The sequence below is a fragment of the Lepisosteus platostomus genome, chromosome 18 (genome assembly GCF_059453375.1).
Source record: "Lepisosteus platostomus isolate fLepPlt1 chromosome 18, fLepPlt1.hap1, whole genome shotgun sequence".
Classification (NCBI taxonomy): Eukaryota; Metazoa; Chordata; class Actinopteri; order Semionotiformes; family Lepisosteidae; genus Lepisosteus; species Lepisosteus platostomus.
In genome coordinates, this window is record NC_142628.1 from 7923651 (window position 1) to 7945002 (window position 21352).

At 40.9% G+C, this 21352-nt stretch overlaps 1 protein-coding gene across 2 annotated transcripts in view; it reads right to left on the minus strand.

Annotated features, from left to right (window-relative positions):
* Window positions 1-21352, minus strand: part of sbf2 (SET binding factor 2) — a 144858-nt gene that overhangs the window by 1688 nt on the left and 121818 nt on the right. The window contains exons 22-41 of one of the 2 annotated variants that reach the window (XM_088610864.1): window positions 20823-21018; window positions 20113-20240; window positions 18809-18984; window positions 18528-18673; window positions 18119-18317; window positions 17633-17829; window positions 16728-16868; window positions 15691-15774; window positions 12902-12976; window positions 11196-11374; window positions 9567-9743; window positions 9087-9188; window positions 7208-7393; window positions 4738-4864; window positions 3695-3822; window positions 2496-2723; window positions 1767-1874; window positions 1094-1281; window positions 851-938; window positions 276-407 (exon numbers count right to left, since the gene is read on the minus strand). In XM_088610864.1, coding sequence (XP_088466990.1) covers window positions 276-407; window positions 851-938; window positions 1094-1281; window positions 1767-1874; window positions 2496-2723; window positions 3695-3822; window positions 4738-4864; window positions 7208-7393; window positions 9087-9188; window positions 9567-9743; window positions 11196-11374; window positions 12902-12976; window positions 15691-15774; window positions 16728-16868; window positions 17633-17829; window positions 18119-18317; window positions 18528-18673; window positions 18809-18984; window positions 20113-20240; window positions 20823-21018 — 2985 coding nt within the window. The remainder of the gene's footprint in view (window positions 1-275; window positions 408-850; window positions 939-1093; window positions 1282-1766; window positions 1875-2495; window positions 2724-3694; window positions 3823-4737; window positions 4865-7207; window positions 7394-9086; window positions 9189-9566; window positions 9744-11195; window positions 11375-12901; window positions 12977-15690; window positions 15775-16727; window positions 16869-17632; window positions 17830-18118; window positions 18318-18527; window positions 18674-18808; window positions 18985-20112; window positions 20241-20822; window positions 21019-21352) is intronic. The other variant, XM_088610865.1, reaches the window with a different exon arrangement.

Below are 21352 nucleotides of genomic sequence, written 5' to 3' on the forward strand. Positions count from 1 at the left end.
TTTAATTGGTTTTAGCTGGAGTTGGGCACCAGAGCACCTAAGAAATTGTTTTTTCCTCTGAACAAGTGAAGGCAGTTCATATTTTGAAAATACTGGGTCTTAATCGTTGGACATGCAGTTTAAGACTGGAAGCAGACAGCCCGGTACAGAGAAAAAGCCTATATTAAAACCCAGTCCACTTTTTCAAAAACGGAGGACCGGACAACAAGGCTTCCACCGAAGCCAGTGCTGCAGTCACACCTACATGGTGGAAAAAGGCAGCGTGATCTACTTACATCAAAAAAGGCTTTCTCACTAATGTGCTTTGGTGCGCCGATTGTAGGGGCTGCGAGAACAACAGATTCCACCTCTGCCAGGTCAATGTGTCCCCTACAGTTTGTGTCCTCTCCTGTGTCGTAATACCTCAACTGAAAAAACAAAGAACACTTTTGTCCTTTGGTAGAAGAATGAAACAGTAATTGGGAACTCACACATCAACTTTGAACGCCTTCCAATCTATAACAGGCCTATGGAGAGCTGCCAGCGCCTAACTGGCTGGAGCTGCTTATATCTGAGGTGAAGATAAGGTCAGCCTTTGTTGCACATCTTGCAGGTTTCATTCCCGATCATGGCAATGTGACCAAGAGCAAAGCGTAAATGAACAAAGCAAACTAGCCAATTTCTACTAGTTTCTCAAAAGATTTCACCTAGCTTATCCGATCACATCATATACAGTACTAGGTAAAAGTCTACACACGGCTGTTTTCTAAGGCTGATACACCACTTGTAAGACAGAATGCCTTTCCTTGTGTATTAAAAAAATTTAATGAACTAACAGAAAAAAAAAAGGATTCCTGACAAGTGTACGTACTTGGTGTTTCGTAGTATCCAGAACGAACCACCTAGGTTTCCAGGCTTTGAGCAAAGCACCTCTTTTGAACAGGATTCCTTCAAACGACCTGCAAAGGAAACCAAAACAGAAATGTAACCCCCGAGACGACATGCATCCTCTTCCACTTTGCGAGGCCTCTGTGCTCTCCTTGCAGTCTGGTGCGAAACCTAGCAGCAGGAGCCGCAGAGGGGAGACCCGGACGCCTGCCGCGCACGTCCTCACCTGTTTTCATCGTTCTTGGGCGTGAACTGGTTGTAGAGGGTGGCGGCTCTCCTGTTGACCCCATTGGAGGCCGTGGGGCTGCTGTCGTCACCCAGGCCGCTGTCGGGCAGGTGCAGCATGGACCTCCTCTGGAAGGGCTGCAGGTTGCTGGGAATCAGGCCTGAGACTGCGGCCGACTGTTTGTGGAGCTGGAAAACACACACACACAGCTCTGTCCATACAGAATGGGGTAAAGGTGCCGGGCACAGTGCAGGATATTATACTGAAACTACAGTCTCTGAAACACACAGAGTCTGTTGGGGATTTCACCTTTGCTTTTTTAAATCTTTCACACGATAACAGATGTTAGGCACAAGCATATACTGTATTACATATATTACCATCAATCTCAGAATTTGATAATTCACATACATAAATAACAATGTCTTCAAATTCTTTGAAGACCAAGATGTTTTGTGCAAATTATTTTGCTCAAATGACAAAATCTTAAACACTGAAGGAAAGAATAGATGCTTCATTTTTTTGGACAGCAATATAATTCAGCCACAAAGCAGCTTGCTTGAAGCTACAGTACAAAGATGCTCCTCAATCTGTGCACAATAATTAATCACAGGGTATAACAATTGCACACTGGGGTGAAATACAAAATGTTTTTCTGTAGTCTTGCACTTACACTGCTCTCCAGTTTTAAATCCTCTTTGATGCTGACTTTGACTTTATCCAAAGTCAGCTGCCATCTCTCTGGGGTCTGATTCAATTCATTCTCTAACCTTTCAATATCCTGCAAGACAAAAGGCAAAAGCACATCTGAATCACTTTCCTTGCGAAAATAAAAAAACACAACTCCAGAAGATGACTCAGCAGAACTCCTTTTTTGTTGTGAATGATTCACGATCAGTCAAGGTTGTTTTTCCAAATACAGAAGGCTTTATACTGCTTGATACTAAGCCTGCTGAAGGGTGCAGGGTGAAGTATAAAATGACGTGAAAAAATAATAAATTTGCAACCAAAAGCGTCAGTAAGGTATTGATTCACGTAGATTAACTGAAAACGAAGGTCAAATTTTGTTACGAAGGTCAGTCACTCTTGAAGTGATTACCATGACACCCCATTCTGACTCTGAACCCACATGTAATCTGAACAGCTATCCTGCACCATTTTCAGAAAAAAACAAAAATGAATTCAGGCAGAGAAAAGAACAGTTGTTTGATTTTCTCCCTCTTTAAGTACCAACATAGTACAGAACACAACGTGAACCTTAAAGATGCAGCACAACAGGATGGGGAACAGGGTGTATATGGCTGGTAACATGGGGACTGTGCCCTCTGCCAGCTCTCCATTGTGGAGAACCTACCCTAAAGCTTGGGGCTTACTGGAAGGCTTAGCACGGATGTTCACTTACTGCCAGCAGCTTTGTCATGGCGTCAGGCTGTGCCCTGTGGACACTGCTGTAGCAGGGCCACACGATCTTCCTCCTGCTGCCAGAGAGGGAGGCGTCAGGCTCCTCGCTGGGCGCCGCGCTGCTCACCACCATCTTCCAGTCGTAGCAAGGGCCAGTGGACAGGGTCTCCGCAGTGTAGTAATCCCACTTAGTCAGGTTCGAGATGTTGATACAGGGCTTTAGGACTTGCTGAATACAAAAACAGAAATGAGCTCATTAGCAAGAACAGGCCACAGTTCCCCACCCTGAACGTACCACACATTCTCCGAACAGCACTGTGAGACGGGTCACATTGCCAGGCAATACCTTGTTTACTTTTGATTAAAGTTTACGAAATACCGGGGCTTTGTCTAGACCACATTTTTTCCCACTGCTATAGGAATTCCCGGAGGTATTCCAAATCCCTCCACTTAACACTAACAATATGTGCTGGGCATCACTGAGGAAATCTGAAAGGAATCCAGTGTCTTGAGCCTGATGAACTTACTGCTCTTCTCAGAAATGGCACATAATCCACAACCGGAGCTAAGAAAAAAAAAAGTTTCATATTTGTCCAGTTTTCGCGGCTGATTTATAACTCTGTGAGTTTGGGAGAAAGGCTATTAGAGGTTCCAAGAGCTAGCTCCGAGATGAATCACAGTTCAATTGGACACTACCCTCACGAGGATCTTGACATGCCCTGCTGTTTTTTTTTTACTCTTTTGTTTTGAAGTTTGCATTCGGAACACACTGACAGAGGTAAACCCCAGTTTCACACGGCAGCAGCCAGTAACTCAAGTTTTAAAAAACAACAAGCGAGGAATTTTTTAAAAAAAGATAAAGGTTAAGTATGCTGAAAGTCTAGTTGAGCTCGCAGGAGCCACGTGGCTCTCACAATACTAGGAGAAGCCTACTTAGACCCCAGTATCTGAAGCTGCAGTTCCTTGCTCCTCTGCCCTTTAAACTCTTATTTATTATTTGAATGCGTCTTCTGATAAGAAAGAAGCTAGCATTCAATCATCTTGAAATACCTTATGATGGTATTTTTTGCCAGGACATTATGAATATTGCTTTGAAACCATTGCAGACCTTCACTAGACTGCATGATCAGGTCAGAGCATGTGAAAGATGCTACTGATTTGTCAGTGAGGACTGCCAAAGAAGACTCCCAGATTTCATACCTCTACTTCTGACTGTCCATAAAGGTAGTTAAAGAACACAGGGCTCCTCTTGTGCATTCTGTTAATGAACTCCCAGATGCATATTCCTTTCTTGGCCTGCTTGTCTCCCTTATCCTCAAACAATGTCCCTTTGATGAGAAAAAAACAAAGAAAATGCTGCTGTATAAGAAAACAAGATGCCAAACAGGATCAAGAAGAAATTCGATTTTTAAAGATCAATTTTGAGCAAGAACACAGGTCATCTTTTTTCAATACCAGGCCTTTTGCTGTAAAGTAGTCTTGCAGTCATTTTGGTTTAATAAATAGTAAGAGTTATTATAGAACCTTGTCATAATGCAGATGAGAATGTATTACATTTAGAAGCATATCTAAAAAAACACAAAATGCTACACACATGCATAATACACCTAACAGAGCCATCATTAACAAGAACTGGTTTAGTTCTGCAATTCAGTTGCAACCCCCCACTCCATAACCTTTGGAAGAAGGTGTGATTAGAAAGTAAGAGGGTGGTTATTAACCTGGCTATACAGGCCAGGATTCTTTTAACACAGACCTGATAGCAGCAGACTTTAAGACTAAAGGTACAAGCCCAGATTTAAGGCACTCATTAAAGAAATTAATAACAAATTGGCAAAGAGCAGAGAAACACAATCCACGTAGGGTGTAGGAATAGGGTTCAAAAGCACAGGCAGTAGGTCACATTCTAGCTACCAACACTGACACATAACTAGAATTCCTGGCAGTAAAATGAGAGAAACTCAAACCTGTGAGTGCAGGAAAGTGTGAAACTTACATGACCAAAGACAACGAAGATTACTTTTTCCACAATTGATTATGTTATATTTTACAAATATAAAACAGAAAAAAAGTGATCACATAAGCCCACAATGTCTTCCTGCTGGCTTTGTGCAATGCTGCTGAATTTCTGTACCAGGTAGAAGATTGAGAAAAAGGACTAAGATTAATTTTAGGAGGAGCAAGGGGCCAAGATCACTTATCCTCAACAATGATCTATTCAATTAGAAGATGTGAAAACTGACCATGTTCTAGACGTTCATAATCTGAATCCAAAAGGAAGTTTTTAAAGCGATTTGAGACGTAGTGATAAGCCAGGAACTTCAGGTAGTGCTGGTTGAATTCAAAGTCCATGGGATACTGGTTGTGTATCTAGAAAAAACAAAGTCCAATGGTAGGTGTTATTATTTTCCCCTCAGCATGGTAGACATTCCCAGACAGAAAGTTTTTTTCCCCAAATACATATTAATAATTAATTAAAAAAACACTCAGTTTGGCAATCATATTGAGCTCTTTTTCTTCCAAATCAAGTAACATCTTCCACTTTACAATTGTATAGACAGGCAGGCTCCTGAGTGGCCAACCAGTTTAAGACGTGCCCCCTGGGTCCCAGATGTTGCAGGTTTGGGTCTTGTCACTAATGTTTGAGGATGTCAGTAATGCGAGACTGTGACTGAGATTCCCTAACCAGCAGGAGAACGGTACTGTACAATTGCCAAAACGATAAGCTGGCCTGGTTTCCTTCGTTTTTTTAGCTGAATTTCTGGGCCGCTGCAGGCATGAGTGACATTGGTCTGGGATGCACCACTCCTCCAGCTGGTACTATCCACCTAGCAAGACACTGCGGAGCTTTCAGCATTCCAAAAGATGAAAAGATGAATAGTTCAATGGGTGAGCAGTTTGGAGAGGCCTTTGGCTGTCTTCTTTTTAAGAGGCTGACCCTTTTATCCAAAGCAACTTACGTTTGCTCCCATTTGTACAGCTGAGAATCTTACACGAGCAAAGCAGATGAAGCACCCTGTTCAAGGGTACAGAATCAGTGCCTCACCTGGGATTTGACCCCACAACCTTCCAGTTATGAGTTCAGAACCCTGACCACTGATCCACACTTCTGCCATGGGTTAAGTATGTTTAGCATGGGAGTTACTGCTATGAGCTGAGATGTAAGAGAAACAGCTGGCGATTCCAAATTGGGAATTACAAAATGAAAAATGAAAACAACTGGTAATATGAATTGTAAATACAGATTAGATTCTCAATGGAGATGAGGAGAAATCCAAATATACATTAATTAAATTATTTTAAATAGATATATTTGGAACTACTCTGCATAATACATTGTGTAACCTTCGAAGCACACATTTCAATACGAAAAGTTACTGAACAAAAACTGCAGTGCTCTGTGACATCATCATCCCCACCACAAAGTGATAACGAGCAAAATGCACAAATATCTTCCAGTTGCTGGGACTGTACAGAGGACTTTTTTATAAGAGCCACCTGTGTATATTGGCAAAAACAACAACTATTTGTGAGATGAGATGTGCTATTTAAGGAATTTCACATTTTGTTTGTTTTGTTTATCACACTAAAGGGCTATAACACTGTTGGGTCATCTTGGCAACCATAAATTCAACTTCAAACACACAAATGTTGAAAGCAAGTGTTGATGTAAGTGTACTGAATCTGTGTTAAAAGACTCGGGAGACAAAGCTAACCCACAGCAGTTCAAAATTAGCATTTGACAGCGAACAAGATTCCTGTGCTTTTCTTATTCCATGTCTTTAGTAACAAGAAAAAGCATTTAATTCCCCAAAAGGCAATTTATCATCTGACGTGCTCTTGTGTTAATGTGGTAAGAATTTAATGAGTCGTTTAAATGTGTAATTTTAGTAAAGTCTTGACATATCAGGTAAGTAGTCCTCCTACAGTACATCGGTAAAATACTCTCAAATTTCATACAGGAAAACTACAAACAAAATGTATTTAAATTTGGCCCTTTTTTACTTTCACGGTCACATTCATTGAAATGAATAATTCAAAGTGTTTCACATATAATATTTATTTAAACCCTTCAGATTATCTGGCATTTTTGAGCTCTGATGCATACCAAATCAGAAAGGGACGGTTTAGGATTTATTACTCATTTCCCTTTTCCAGTCATGCAATGTGTTTTAGAACTGAAACTCGTCACAGCTGACATTTCATACCTAGATAAGCTTCCATCCTACTGGCTAGGACCAAAACTGTAACACAACGAACAGGTGTCAGACCTGAACTCCAAATTTTTAACTTTAAAAGGGAAGTCTTATGTAAGGAAGGTTTCTGTATGTGTACTGTACTTCTAAATCTTAAATGTTGAAAAGGGGAAGGCCCTAAATTCAGCACAAGTCAACAGAGTCTACACACAAACTGTTACTTCATATTCAATCCGCTTGGGAATTCCCCCTGGTTGTGCACGATATTGATTCTTACATTAGGACCAACTAAACTGTATGGATGTGATGGCTATGACTCACGAATGGATTTGATCATTCTGCGAGTACTTCCAAAATCGTGTTGTTTGCTAAGTGTTCCTTGCCCTGCTCCAATCCCCACCCCCACCCCCCCCAGAAAATCCATAACGCTGCAAATATGCAATGACTTCATTCCTAGAAGCACAGTGTGTCGATGTGCAATGTGTGAACTGAAGATGGGAGGCTCTGTCACGCTTGCCTGATGCACACAGTCCAGGAACTGGAGAAAGATCGGGGTGAAGCCACTGCCCTGGCTGTTAGGAGTCAGGTTACTGCGTTGGCTGAACTTGTGGCCAAAGGACAGCCATTCCTTCTCGATCAGGACCTGGAAACCTTCCAGGGTTCTGTAGAAGGGGTCACTGAGCAGCTGAACTAGAGAAACAACCTGGTTAACAAATAAAAAGACGTTATTGTTAATAACGAACTATTCCTGCCAGGTTTTGAAGCAATATATATCTTGCTGTAAAAACAGCAGTTAAGTAACTATTGGTACCTTGCATCTAGTCCATGTCTTTCCATTCTGTTATAAAACAAACTTCAGAATAAATTAACGGCTTGGGCACATATGGAACAAATGAGCCTCATAATTAAGTTGTGCTTCTTATATTTTAAACAGAAGATGGCACAAGTGCGAGAAAATAACATTGTTCTTTTGTAATTTTCCTCTCTTTTCAGTGGATTAACACCAACTCTTACTGGGGCCAGAGACAGCTTCCAAATGTTACACGTATACGATTTTAAAGTGTCCTGCACACTACAAGAAGCCTGAAAACCTGACGCTTGTCTGCAAAATGAGTTTAACAAATTAAAAGTATCCGACCGCTACCATTACTCGGACCTTTGTGATTTGAGTGAAAAAACAAGTTTGTGTCTGTTATGTTGACCACATCCATTGCTTGATCCCTATTTATTTCACAGACGTTCCCCCTGTTGGAATTGTACATGCTGTTTTCACCCTGGTGCCAGCTGGAGATGGACACAGTGTTTTAACAACATACTGTAATGAGCTGATGTTTTTCTTCCATGTTTCTGCCAAAGTATTTGGGACGGAAAACCGAAGCCCCTTCCTTAAATACAGGGTTATGGATTCAGGGACAAGCTACCTAGCACTTTGCTTCCCTGGGATCTTTCAACAAAGTATTAAAACATATAATTAAACCTTGTTAATTTATTTGCAATTTCTGTTTTGTTCATAATTGTTGTTATCCTAAGCGTTTTGCAATGAGGCAACGATATCAATTATCCATTTGTCCTTGACTTAGCATCCTGAAAGACAGCTTAGGTTGGTTCAAGCCTGGAGCCATAATGGAAAAGACAGACTTATTTCCAACAGGAGTACTATATAAATCAGGGGTTTCCAAATCTATTCCACAGGGTCAATCAGACTAATTAATCCCTTTTCCTCAATTCTAAGCTACTGACAACTTAAAAAGACACAGAACACCAACTGGAGTCTGGACCCCGAGGTCTGGAGTTAGAGACCCTTGATCTGTAGATCAAGACCAAGATAGTTTTGACCTACTTTTTCGTCGCCGGGTACAGAAAAAAAACTATTACTAAGACAGATTTCTAAAATACTCAAGATGACTTCTGCACGTACTTGTGTCTCACATGAAATAGGTATTTATTGCACTGGAAAGCAAGTGCTGCTGCTTAAAGTTGCCAAAATTAGGTTTATCCAGTCAATCAGTGCACCACCATAAGTATATATAGTACAATTACTTTTCTGGCAGGAGGGAATAATTTTTGGTTTTACACAGCGAAAGGGAGGCTTCATAGGCCAAATAAACATGGCAAACTGACACACAGTTGCGATTCTATTTCCATTGACACTTTCCAATTTTGACAGCTCTTTTTATGGAAAATTTGATCCAATCTAATGAGAAAGACACGTGCAGAAATACGGGAGCAGATGTCAAGTAAAACAAAAGGACAAAGCAGCATGTGCGAAATAAAAAAAAAATAAGCTCAAAAAGTTTCTGACTCAAGAAAGATGAAGCTCTTGGTTTTGTGGAGCTGGCATGCTGGCATTGCCCGGGCTGTAGCGTGCAGGGTTCAGAACGTCTTTGGTATGGTACCTGGGTTGTGATGTCCCAGCCATCCTCCACACTGAGCATCACGGAGGAACCACTGTCCAGTAACTCCACCAGGATCCCAGCGAGCTGCAGCATCTTGTGAAGCTGAGGAGAGGAGAAGAGACTAGAGCATTGAAAGCACAAAGGAACCCCTGAAAACAGGCCTCAAAAGCTAGTTTGTTGTGCCCTTGTATGCTGTAACAGATTGAACAAGTCTATTGCTAACCACAGACCCTTGATTGCCTTGGCACACGTTTCTTGTACATGACCGTTTGACATGACTAAAATTATGGAGTGGAAAAAATTACAAATACTCCACTAAACTAGTTATGTGACCTTTTGTAAACAGCTGCCTCTTTTTTTTTCAAAATAAAGAAAAAAAAAGTTCTCCCCCCTTGGCAAGATGAAAGCAAAAACCAAAAAAATCGCCCTGCCTTACCGAAAAAAAACCCAGGAGCCCCTTCTCTTTCACATTCATCTTACCTGCAGCATCCACTCTGACTCCTCGAGCGCCCTGAGAAAGGTATCTTCGCTGTCAGCGGGCGCAGAGCTGGGCACGCAAGCCCGCAGAAGCTTCTTGAACGCTCCTTTCACCTGCCTGGTATCTGCAAACTCCATGGGCACGAGCTCGCAGTTCAGTGACAAGTCCAGCTTGAACCCCTGTGGAGAGGAAAACCAGATTCAACATGAAAACTGTGACCAGACACCCTCGCTCCATCTGACTTTCAAAATGTGCTTCTGCTTTGCAGTATATATTTGAACTGAATCAGGAGGGGCCATCCTGATGTTCGAACCATCATCTGCCGGAACCATTGTGACCTGCCAAGCAGATTCTTCGACTTCATCAGCCCTGATAACTCATGAATGGAGAGGGCATTAACAAAACAATTGGCTCTGAAAAGAGCTGTGTGGCCTAACTGCTACTGCACAGTCTCATAGCCATCTGCCTTTCCAAATATGCTAGGATTTCACAATTTTAAAAGAATGAATTTAAAAATGCCTGCCACACACAACCAATGCAAGGCCATGAATGTAATTTTCATTTATATACCATACACACACCTACAAATATTGAGGTTGAACAGACTTTTTCCTCTCCCAAGACTCATTTTTTAGACATTTTTTTAAATCTAGCATAAGATTGAAACAATGTTTTCAGTGTTTCATAGCTGGACTTGTTCTGCTCTCCAGAGCCCAGAGCCCAGGTTTTCTATGCCCAGTTAAACTTAATCGAATTCACTCCCAAGTGAAAGGCTTTTTATAACTACAGAGGAGACCCAAAACATGCTTAATTTCAGACCCTGAGGACTGATGTTGGGAACCCCTTGCTCTAAAGTGCCATTACAATTATAGTACTGGACAGACTTTAACATTAACTATGACAATTACAACTGGCACCGATACTTTCTAGGAGAGGATGTCTGCCTACTTTTACCTAAAAAAAAATCAAGGTAATTTTTAAAGAGACAAGAAAGAATCACGACTTCTTGGCAAATCAGCCCTGAAATGCCAGCACAACAGCATATCTTTTCTTTCACATTGAACACGTGCCAGCAGAGATGTCAAGCAAAAGCCAGCAACCACAGCACTTTCACAAGTTTATAAACTTATTCCTGCCAAAAACCAATAAAACCTTCGTCTTTTTATAATATCAATTTCACATCGAGCCACATAACCTGAATACTACTCATGTGGATTCGTTAGCTACTGACAATCTGCATTATTACAAACAAAACAGGGAACTGTTTATAATTTCTAAGGTCAGGAGATAATATGAATAATAACAACACAGTAAATAAGAAAATGGCTAGATATTTAAACTGAAACTTCTGTGGTGGTTTTGACCCAGTTACGGGGTCAGCAGTCAGTAGGAACAGAATCGAGTCAATTCCTTGGAGAGATCCAAATCAAACTGAAATGAACTGTGGTTGTGTCTGCGCTGCACTCCACCGTCATGGCTGCCTGCCCACGCCGAGGACCTCGCCTATTTAAGGACAAGAGCTGTGCCTCTCCCCTTGTCAATATCCGAGATGGTCTCGGATTTCCCTTCCCTCCCCCTCTTGTCTTTTTCCCCCAGTAACCTTGGCCTGGGGACGCAGACCCCCCCCTTACCCTCAGATGCGACTTCTCCCCGAAGATGTAGAGGGCGGCCTGCTGTTTCAGGAGCTGGTTCTGCAGGCTCTCGCTGCCGGCGGGGGGGGCCAGGTCTCGGCCAGCCAGCCTGGCGCCGGCGCTGGCTGTGGGGGGCGGGTGATGGAAGCGACTGCTGGAGCGCAGGCTGGCCCAGACACCTGGAGGACGAGCAGGAGACGGGAGGCGGGCTGAGTCCGCTTTGCGTTACGGAACCAGCCATGTCTAGCTCTGTCCCCGTCGCTTGAAGGAAAGAATGCATTCTGCTGCCCAGTTACCTTTGCTGTGTTTTTGCTGTCTAGTGATGAGATCCATCCATCCCTTTTCTAAACCCTTCTTCCACTGTAGGACTGCAGGGGAGCCAGAGCCTATCCCAGCAAGCAATGGGCACATGGGTAGACACACACACACACGCATGCACACGCACGCACACCAGGCCCAATTTCCCCAGAAGCCAGTTTACCTAGTCACATGTCTTTGGACTGTGGGAAGAAACTGGAGCACCCAGAGGAAACCCACATAACATGGGGAAAGCATACAAACTTCACGCAGACAGAACCCTGGGTACGGATTTGAACCCGGGTCCCCAGTACTGCAGGGCAGCAATGCTGACCACTGAGCCAGCATGCTGCCTGTGATGCCCATGATGCGATCAATTTTCTGAGAACCCATCTACTTAAAAATGCATTCAAAAGTGAAGAGCGAAACACCAGATCACATTTAAGAACGTCACATTTAGCCTACTTAAAGAAACGGACATGTGGGTAAGACTGGGCTATCTTAATCAAGCTAGGGAATAACACTTAAACAACCAGAGCATTTAAGACCATTCATTTGAGATATAAAAATATGATTGTGTTCAATGGCATCACCAGTTGTGGTGCCCACATAAGGTGAATAAAAGTAAGGCAGGTGCTGCTTCCGTAACTGAAAAGTCAATTTTCCTAAAGTAAATGTCAAGAAAAAAGTAAAATGTAAGCCCTCTTGGGAAAAATAAATGTGATAATGTCACTAATGATATCCATAATCACATCACTGAGATGCCAGCCTTTTCAGAAGTCATCTTCTTGTCTGCATTAACTTTATAATCATGAAATCTAACCTTGCTGCAGCAACGTACTGTAAGTAATAAAACATAGAACAATTGTTAACATGATACCAGCTGGTAAGTCTACACTTAACAGCACTCTAACTTCTAGAACTGTGACTAAGAGATGCCAACTGCTTTATGCTGCACTGTTGCAGCATCTGACCTTAAGAATTCCTGTGATTGTTGTGTTTGTATTTAATTCGCTATGTGGCCGAATAGTTTACCCATATATTTACTGCCCAATCTGCACAGAAGGGACTTCACTTGGCTAAAAAAACATGACTTGACAACCTCAATGGAAATGAAACCCATCTGCTTTACATTATGAGAAGATGGTCTAGTGTCCATCATCTACATTCTTATTTATTTGAGTAAGATGACTTGGAAATGCACCAAAGCCACAGAAACCAAATCATATACACTTCGAGGCTGGGTAGTAAAATTTAAATAAACATATGCCTCTGGTTAGCACTTAACAACCTAAACTGACAAAAACCGGAAGGATGGAGCCAGGAAGAATATACTCTAGCTGACACCCCGGTGGTGAGGATGGTTAACATTGTGGTGACAATGAGGATGAGGTGCTGGAGAACAGTACCTTGAGTCTGGATTCTTCCCTTAGAGGCAGGTTTTTGGTTATAGTTTTGGAATAGTTTATCCCTGTACCCAAGAACTGTCAGGGCAAGAGTTGGAAGGAAAGAAGTCATATAAATATCAAATCATCACTTTGAAATCACAGGCACAGTGGAAACACTTAACCCTTTGACTGCCTGCTCAGCTGGCTTCAGAAACACGTCTGCCATGTGGCATCTTCCCTTTCAAAGGGGAAGTATTCCATTTCAAAGTTCGTATTTGCATGGAATACTCACCGCAACAGCCTGTACTGTAGCTACTCTGGGATTCTAAGCGAGTGACAGTGAAAGGGTTAAGGAGACCTGACAGAAATGCCGAACAGTGGACAAGGACAGACAGACAATCCCACACTATTATTGAATCTATTCAAAGCAAATTTCAAAGTTGAAAGACAAAGGCACAGTGCAAATGTTATTGATACCATTCTGAATATTTAAGAGAAACTCCTATATAGGAGCGTTTGTAAGCATTACAATCTCCTTGTATAGCAAAAAGCAGGAGCTCCAGCTACTGGACCATTTGTTCCATTTAATTAATAGAAATCTGTCCCCACCAGCTCTTTAATTATAATCATTAAATAATGATTAACACAAAAATTAATATGTTTGCTATTAAAATACAACAGGAATCTTATTCATTAGAGGCCCTTAATGGAGAGAAATACGAGAGTTGGACAGATTTGAAAAATCATTTTCAAGAATTTCTTTGACGCAATTCTCTTCAGACTGTTACCTGAGGGGTTGCAAAAATGAGCCCTGTACCTTACTCTCAAGTTCTCAAAGTTTATACAATAGGATATTCATAATGACCTCCCAGCTCCCCCAAGGAAAAACTTGAAATACACAACCAGTACCTGATTAATTACACTGCTTTAAAGATGACTGGAGAGAAATTTAACAATTGTTAGCAGTTACCACAGCTTGAAATGAAATCTGCTTTCTTTTTGTTATTCATCTTTAATGGAACTGATGCTAAAATATTCTTTCGTAACAGCTGCCACTAGCTGATGAATGCTTTCGTGAGATGGGAAGAAATTTTTCTGCCAAATATGCAAGACCTTAAGGTCATCTTGGTTTGATGCCATAACACCATGTCTGAAGATTTTTTAGTAAAATAAATAATGATGCACTGAATGCATGGTACATAAATTTCTACTTTTACGTCAAATTAAAAGAAAGACTAGAGTTCGTTTACAGGGGAGCTATTATACAGAATTTTGCCTACATCATTAATGTCTCAGCGATAAGGTTTTCCAGAGTTTCTGTTCTTTATTATGGTCTCCTATTATCTTTCAGAGCAATTCAACCCCTTTTGGGTGATAATTTGCAGATTTACTTAAAAATGAACATTAAAATGATCTGAATTAAGACAAACATTTAGTTCAGACATTATGTTGTACTATAAGATCCATAAGTCTCCACTTGCGAAATTTATAAAACGTCATGAGCAGCTTTATTTAGGTTGTTTCATGATTTGCATGACTCCACAAATTAAATATCGTGGTTTGTAAAAAATATACATATACTTTGCATTTGCGGTTTCTGGATCAGGTCTGAAATACTATAGTTTAGTCTTAGTTGTTTCTACTTGATTGAATAACAGTTGCAAGTTCCAGCACATGAAGTTACAACTGCTAAATTGGGTAGCACTGCCATCCCAAGATTATTCCATCATTAGTCAAATTAGACTAATTGATAAAGAAAGATGAGGCCAGAAGGCCAAGAGGGCAGCACTGGTGCTGCCACACAGGTGGTACAAAGAGAAGAAGCTAACTCTTACTTAAAACTCATTCTGTGAGTTCTACCTGGGCATCAGGTACCTAGATACCATGCTCATTGATTCTGAGCTAAGAACACCTCTTAAACCTGATAGTCTACAACATACTGAATGATGCTGGCTATTGGCAATAGCTTAACTCTGCCCTTCTGATCACTGTCACACACTCTCCAGCTGCTTTATTTAAAAAAAGGAACTTTCCCTTAAGAGCACAGCAGCTTGGGATATACTGTATATATAGTGCACATATCCACAGTCAGCGCTTTAATAGTTTCATAAATATTAATTTTGTTATGTGGCATTTTTCTCATCTAAATGATTTCTTTAATTATAAAAAGTAAGGTAACAGTCCATGAAACATGGGAAATTGAACAGTTTACAGATGTCCTGTGACAGAAATCCTAGCAATTTAATTTGCACATTACCCATAATGTACGGGTGTTATATGATTGGCTGAGGTGCTCTAACATCACGGATATTTACATTAATTTTCCCCCTGGCAAAATCCTGCCTATCCATCAAATACTTGATACTAGATCAAGTTTGGACCTTAAGTGCGAGCAGAGAGTTGCTGTAAGGATGGACATGCTTAACATAGATGAAAATGTGTGTTTTTAAGCATTCCTCCACCTTTGAGACTTAACTATTCTTCAGTTCTTCCTCTCTGAAAGACATTTCAGGTCGAGTCAGTGAACTGCTACAGTGATGAGATTTACTGTTGTGGAAAAAACAAGGGCTAAAACCTCTAATTTTTTTTACTGAATCTATTACCTACAGTAATAACCAAACAAATGGAGCACAAATGTGAAGAAAATCCTTTCATTACAGTTGACCTTTGCTTCCATACCTGTGACCATACCTGTCCGCGACAAAAGATTTCAGGTACTGTAAACTGGCTAGATGCTGACAGGTCTGAAAAGCAGCAGCGCTCTTTTGATTTAGAGCCTGCTTCTTTGAGAAAAGAGCTGAGCCACTCACCTCCTCTTGTGAAACTATTGGAGAAGTGAACATCCAAATGTACAGGTGCCACCTTTGGGATTCTTGACGTTCGCCTGTCATTGCCTACAGTGCGTTAAGAGAAAAGGCGCATCGATTGAGAACAACAGCACCTTTCACAAATGCACTCTTAAGAAAAGGACAGGAAACAAAAATATCTAGAGAGGAAGCTACTCCTGATACCTGAAACTACTAATTCAGCCAACAAGGTCTCTCATTTCTTTATTTTTTTAAATCAATAGAGTATCCTAACAGACAATGGGTATACATTTACAAGATTAGGCTGGATTAGGAAAAGGTTGTGTAAAGAGGGATTTTAAAAGTGTTAAGAGAAACAAAGTGTGCATGATTTTATGCCAGCGATACATTACACAAAACTCTGTCAGCAGAGAACACAAAACAGTGATTAAAGTGTTCGATGAAGCTTTTACACAAACATTTTAAGTCACAAGTGTTCAATGTATGACATATCTATGTGATGTGAAACCACTAAGGTATTATCGTTGGAGGGGATCATTTACAAAACACAGCGCAATTTCTTATCGAAACATGCACTTACACTCCCTCTTCCAAAACTAATTTCATGGGATTGATGTCATTTTTGTAGGCTTCTAGAGTGCTGTCTGTTGTTTTATACAAAACCTCTTTGTGTTTTTAGACAAGGCATGGTAATGCCTGTGTGCTGTTTAATGCATTTTATACAATAAAGCCAGAGAAACCAGTTAAGGCCTGCAATTATACAGTAAGTGCCATTGTCCATAAAAATATACAGCAAAAGATGAGCTCTGCACATCTATTCCTCCATATAAAGCAAAGTGTTGATATGAACACTTGAGACTTGAGCCAAAAGCCAAAAGCCAAAAGCAGTTCATAGGAAATTTGAGATAAAATAAGTAATTTTAAAACTAAAAACTAAACGAGAAAAATAACAGAATAAATAATCTACTGAAAGGAAAGAAAAGAACAAGAGCAAATAAAAAAACATAAAAAATAAAGGGATTCAGATCCCTCTCATGTACCTGGGGAGAGGGCTATGAGAGAGCGGTTTGTGAGAGTGTTATTGCCGTTCGTTTTGAAGTAGATGGGGATTGCGCTCAATATAGCTTGAAGATACTTCTCTTGTTCAAGGCTGCTGGAGGATTCGGATGATAAAGCTGGAGCTAAAAAGCATTAATACCAGTAATGTTAATCAGCATCCAGTTTTGCTCACGTAACCACAAGCACTCCTTTCACTGTGAAAGTTCAGATAAAGGGATTAATTGAAAGAGCTGCGGATTGCATTAAAGTTCTCTTCATCATGAGATTGATTATCTTCATCATGAAGCTGAAGTTCTAATGTTTTTTTAAGTCTTTTGGTATATTTATGGCCATGCACATAACGTTCAGTATCAAGGTTTACCAGCCACAGATGTAAAAGTAAAGTAATATAAATGTACCTTCAATGCTGGGTAGTATTTTTGTCCTCTTAGGAAAAGGATCATATGTGACCCAATCTCCCACAGCCAGGTGTTACAAGGTTAGCTTTCAACATTTCCTTTCTAATACTGGGAAATTTGTTCTTGCACATCTCCTGACTTAACAAGGCCACATATGCAACAGCAATAAAGATAAAAAATCTTGGCTTCAGCTCCTTTAAAACTCCTTTACTTGAGCTTTCCAAAAAGATGAATAAATTAGCAGTAGGAATGAATCTCAGAGAGCTTGATTTTGCCAAGAACTGGTCGTGTATTGAAATAAAGTACTAAACAGAACATCAAAACGGGTGACGGAAGTTAACTGCGCAGATTAGCAGTGATGAGACGCCAGCAAAACAATTCATGAAAATAACAACATAAACCACTTGACAACAATTAGTAAAAAGTCTAGTGTTAACTGCAGACGTCTGGTATTGTGCTGTTAAGAACACTGGGCCTCGGACTCATACCTGCAGTGCTGGGGTTCTGGGATTTGAAGAGCCCTACCACCCCCTTGCCATGGAAGCCCCCAGACCTCAAGAGCACAGCCTTGGTCTTGGAGTGTCTCCAGCAGACGACAGGCAGGCGGTTGTGCCGGTAACAGCGAGCTACCTTCTGCAGGCTACTGTCCTGCACAGACTGTGGCACCACCAGCAGCCCAGGATAGCTGTATCAAGCAAAAATTGATAAACAACGGGCTAAACAGTACTGGAAGAGATGAGATACTACCATTTTCTGCATTTACTTTGAAAAAATCTAGTAAACCTAAATGTAAAAGGACATTTAGGAAATCTGTAAACTATGCACAATATTTTTAGTCTCAAGTGCTTAGATTCAACATCTCTTGTTCATACTTTTGCAATTTTTGCTCACTGAATTGAATAAACTGTTCTTTTTAACACTGTTTTAAAGCGAATGGTGGCTTCAGAATCCACATTAAAAGCAATATTTGAGACCTGCGACATAAGGAGTACATCCTGTTGATGGCAGTGACTCGGAACTGTTCAGGCTTCGTGCGTGAAGAGCTGGTGTTGATGGTACCCAAACCCAGGCGCTGGTAGTCACGGAAACAAGCTCGCTCTACAAGCTGCTCCATGGTGGATTTCTCTGAGGCCTTTAGTGTGCTGCTGGTGGGAAGCTCCCCATCATCCGACACTGAAACACAGCAGGACAAGTGTGAGAAGTATCCCAGTGACTGTCACACGGTTCCCAAGTGCCCCACCAGTAAGAAGTCTGGCTTGCTTGGAAAACTTTGGAAAGTATAAGTGAGTGTCTTGGTACTTAAATTTAAAACGTCTCACGACAATCCTTTCTCTTTGTCTGCATTTGGAGGAGCTCTGTTTTAATGGGGTTTTTTTTGCACACCTGAGATATTGTCATCTTCATTCCATGCCATGTGATTGCCTTTCTCATCCACAAGGGTGCCAGTCTTCTTCTTTGCAGAGTACTGCCTCCCAATGGTCATCTTCCCTGCCTTTTTCGCGCCTTTCACCAGAGTCTTCGAAAGCGTGCTTTACAGGGACACAAAAAACAAAACATTCAGGGGGGCTATGGTCTTCTGTTGAAGCATTCTTCAGCTTTACTCCCCTGCTGAAATCGCTCCACTGAAAGACGGCTGAGGTTCTGCCATCTTGGTTCTGGCTCACCGGAATGAGGTGTTCTTTTCCTTCTGCTTGGGAAGAACGAGCTGGGGTGCCGTCTGCCCTGCTGCAAAAGCGAAAGTGCTGAAGATGGACTGGGGGTAGCGGATTCTCTGGAGGTGCTTCTTGAAGATCTCCACCATTTCGGAGGTCACCTCTTCATCGAACGCAACCTTAATAAGCTTCAGTGAAAAATTCAGAAGTTGAAATACATTCAGCGGATATTATATGCAGTTTTATACCTGGGAAGATCAGGGCATCATTACTGAAGAAATAAACTGAGCAGTTCAACTTTGCTACTGCATCTTCATACACGGTGGAAAAAAATTGCCAATACTGAGCTGCATTAAATATCAAAGAAGCTCCTTTGATTGAATATACAATGCAGAATATCAATGGTGGACGACTTCCTGCAGCCGTTAATTATAAATAAAGTGAAACTACGTTTCATATACTGTAGTTCTTTCCCACAATGATAAAAACCAGAATAAGGTGGCATACTGTACCTTCTTAAATGATGTTCAATCAGTCTAGAAATTTCACCTCTGCTGAGCAGATCTTTATATTTTTCTAGAACCTAGTCTTAGTTCACTTATTTTACTGCATTACAGTTAAAAAAACTCAAATGAATTCTCTGGGGGAAATCAAAACTTAAATAAAGCATGATAATACGCAATAGACACCACATGTTGACAAATCATTTTGGAGAACTTTGGAATGGAAGATAATACAGCCAGTCTTCCAAAATATGTTTTTGATTGTCCACTTCAGTAAAAAGATCGGAATGGATCATAAAAAATTTACAACATTTTGTGTATTGTGAAAGACCCAAACAGAAGAAGTTAATAAAAAAGACAAAAAAAACTCTCACCCAATCAAAATGGGGCAAGAAGCGATGAAAATGAATTTGGAAATGTCATATTTTTATTTTACATTTAAGATTTACCTTCACATTAATTTAGACCAGAAATATCAGAAGAATTACATTTATTCCATATTCTGAAGTTTTAAAAGTCATAAATCGACGTGATAATATACTGTGGTTCAACAGTGTAGTGTGAAGTCATGCTTTAACACTAAAATGTTTTTTCTTCAGCTCAGAAAGAATTAAAAAGATGGTAAAGTCGAAGTAAAGACCAGGTGTTGAAAATTTATGAATATTACAAAACAACCTAATTGAAAACTAGAAAACACTCGCCTCAGCCCAACACTGGTATTTAGAAGGTAGCTCAATCAATATACTGTACGTGCTGTTGCCCCTGTCAACATAATACAAACACAACCACGCCAGTGCATGTAAGGTACTGTACCTGGAAAGAGGCTGATCTCATCTGCAGCCCCTCCTGCATGCTCTGCTGCAGCTGGTTCTGGATTGTGATCCTCTTTTCCTTTGTCAGAGTGGAGACTGGGAAACTCCGGATCACAGCCTGTTCGCCCACTGGGAACCCAAGCAAAGAACCCACATTAACGCCTTCAAACAAAACGACACAAGAGGCACTGCAGTCTAAAGCAATGCGAAGGTGCGTGTGAGGGAGATCCATTGTCACACATTTCTATTATTCTCCCCTACGGAAATGGGGGAAAAAACAAGAGGAAAAAAACAACAACAAATATGATGAGCTAAGAAATGAACAAAAGATGGAGATCAAATGAGCCCAATCAAATATGTCGTTCGTCTCCTCAAATATCTACCTCGGGGCTTGTCAAGAATTTCTGAGGCTCACAGTAAGTCAAACATAATTATTAGATTTACGGCAGTACCTCTTACACCTGTGTACACTTTGAATGCAATAGTAAATTCATCACACAAAACTACCCTCCTATCAGACATTCTCTATGCATAGGCAGTAGCTGTACATCAGAAGAGTGTATTTACACAGAGAGTTTATGTACTTATGTAGAGAGTGGTAATATGCAAAGAAAGAAGCAGGGAGCAGTTTTCAAGACAGAAAACACCAGTCTAATAAACAGCAATGTTTATTTAAACACAGTCCCTTCTCACCCGAGTGCAGAATCTCACCTAATGGATCATGCGGCGTGCCTTTAAAGATGATCCTGTAACTGGTGAGGAAAAGGGCGCCCTCTGCTGGAAGGATATGCGGGCCACCCAGTAATCCCCCTGTCGCCTCTTCGCGGCCATCAGGGTCCAGAACCACACGCAAACCCTCTGAAACAAACTCCTCTCCAGGGAGCAACGCTGGACGCAAGATCTTGGGCTACGTTTCAAGAATACAAAAGAGCACTAGTTCAGCAAGACACCACACTCAAAGGAAAAGAGTTGGTGCCACTGAATGCTTTAAAATACCAATAGTTTTTACCACTACACTTCTTATTAAAAAGGACAACACACTTCGGATGTGTAGATTAAAAATAAAGAAAACTTAAATTTCCATGACTTGCGGCTTTCAAAAATTGAATACCTTAACCGGAGAAGATTTTTAAGCAAGTACAGTGTTTTTTAGAACTCGGAAAACCTTCAGATAGATCAATATGGTTAAATTCTCTTTTATGACCCAAAAATACCAGTTTCTTACCAACCAGCAACATGTG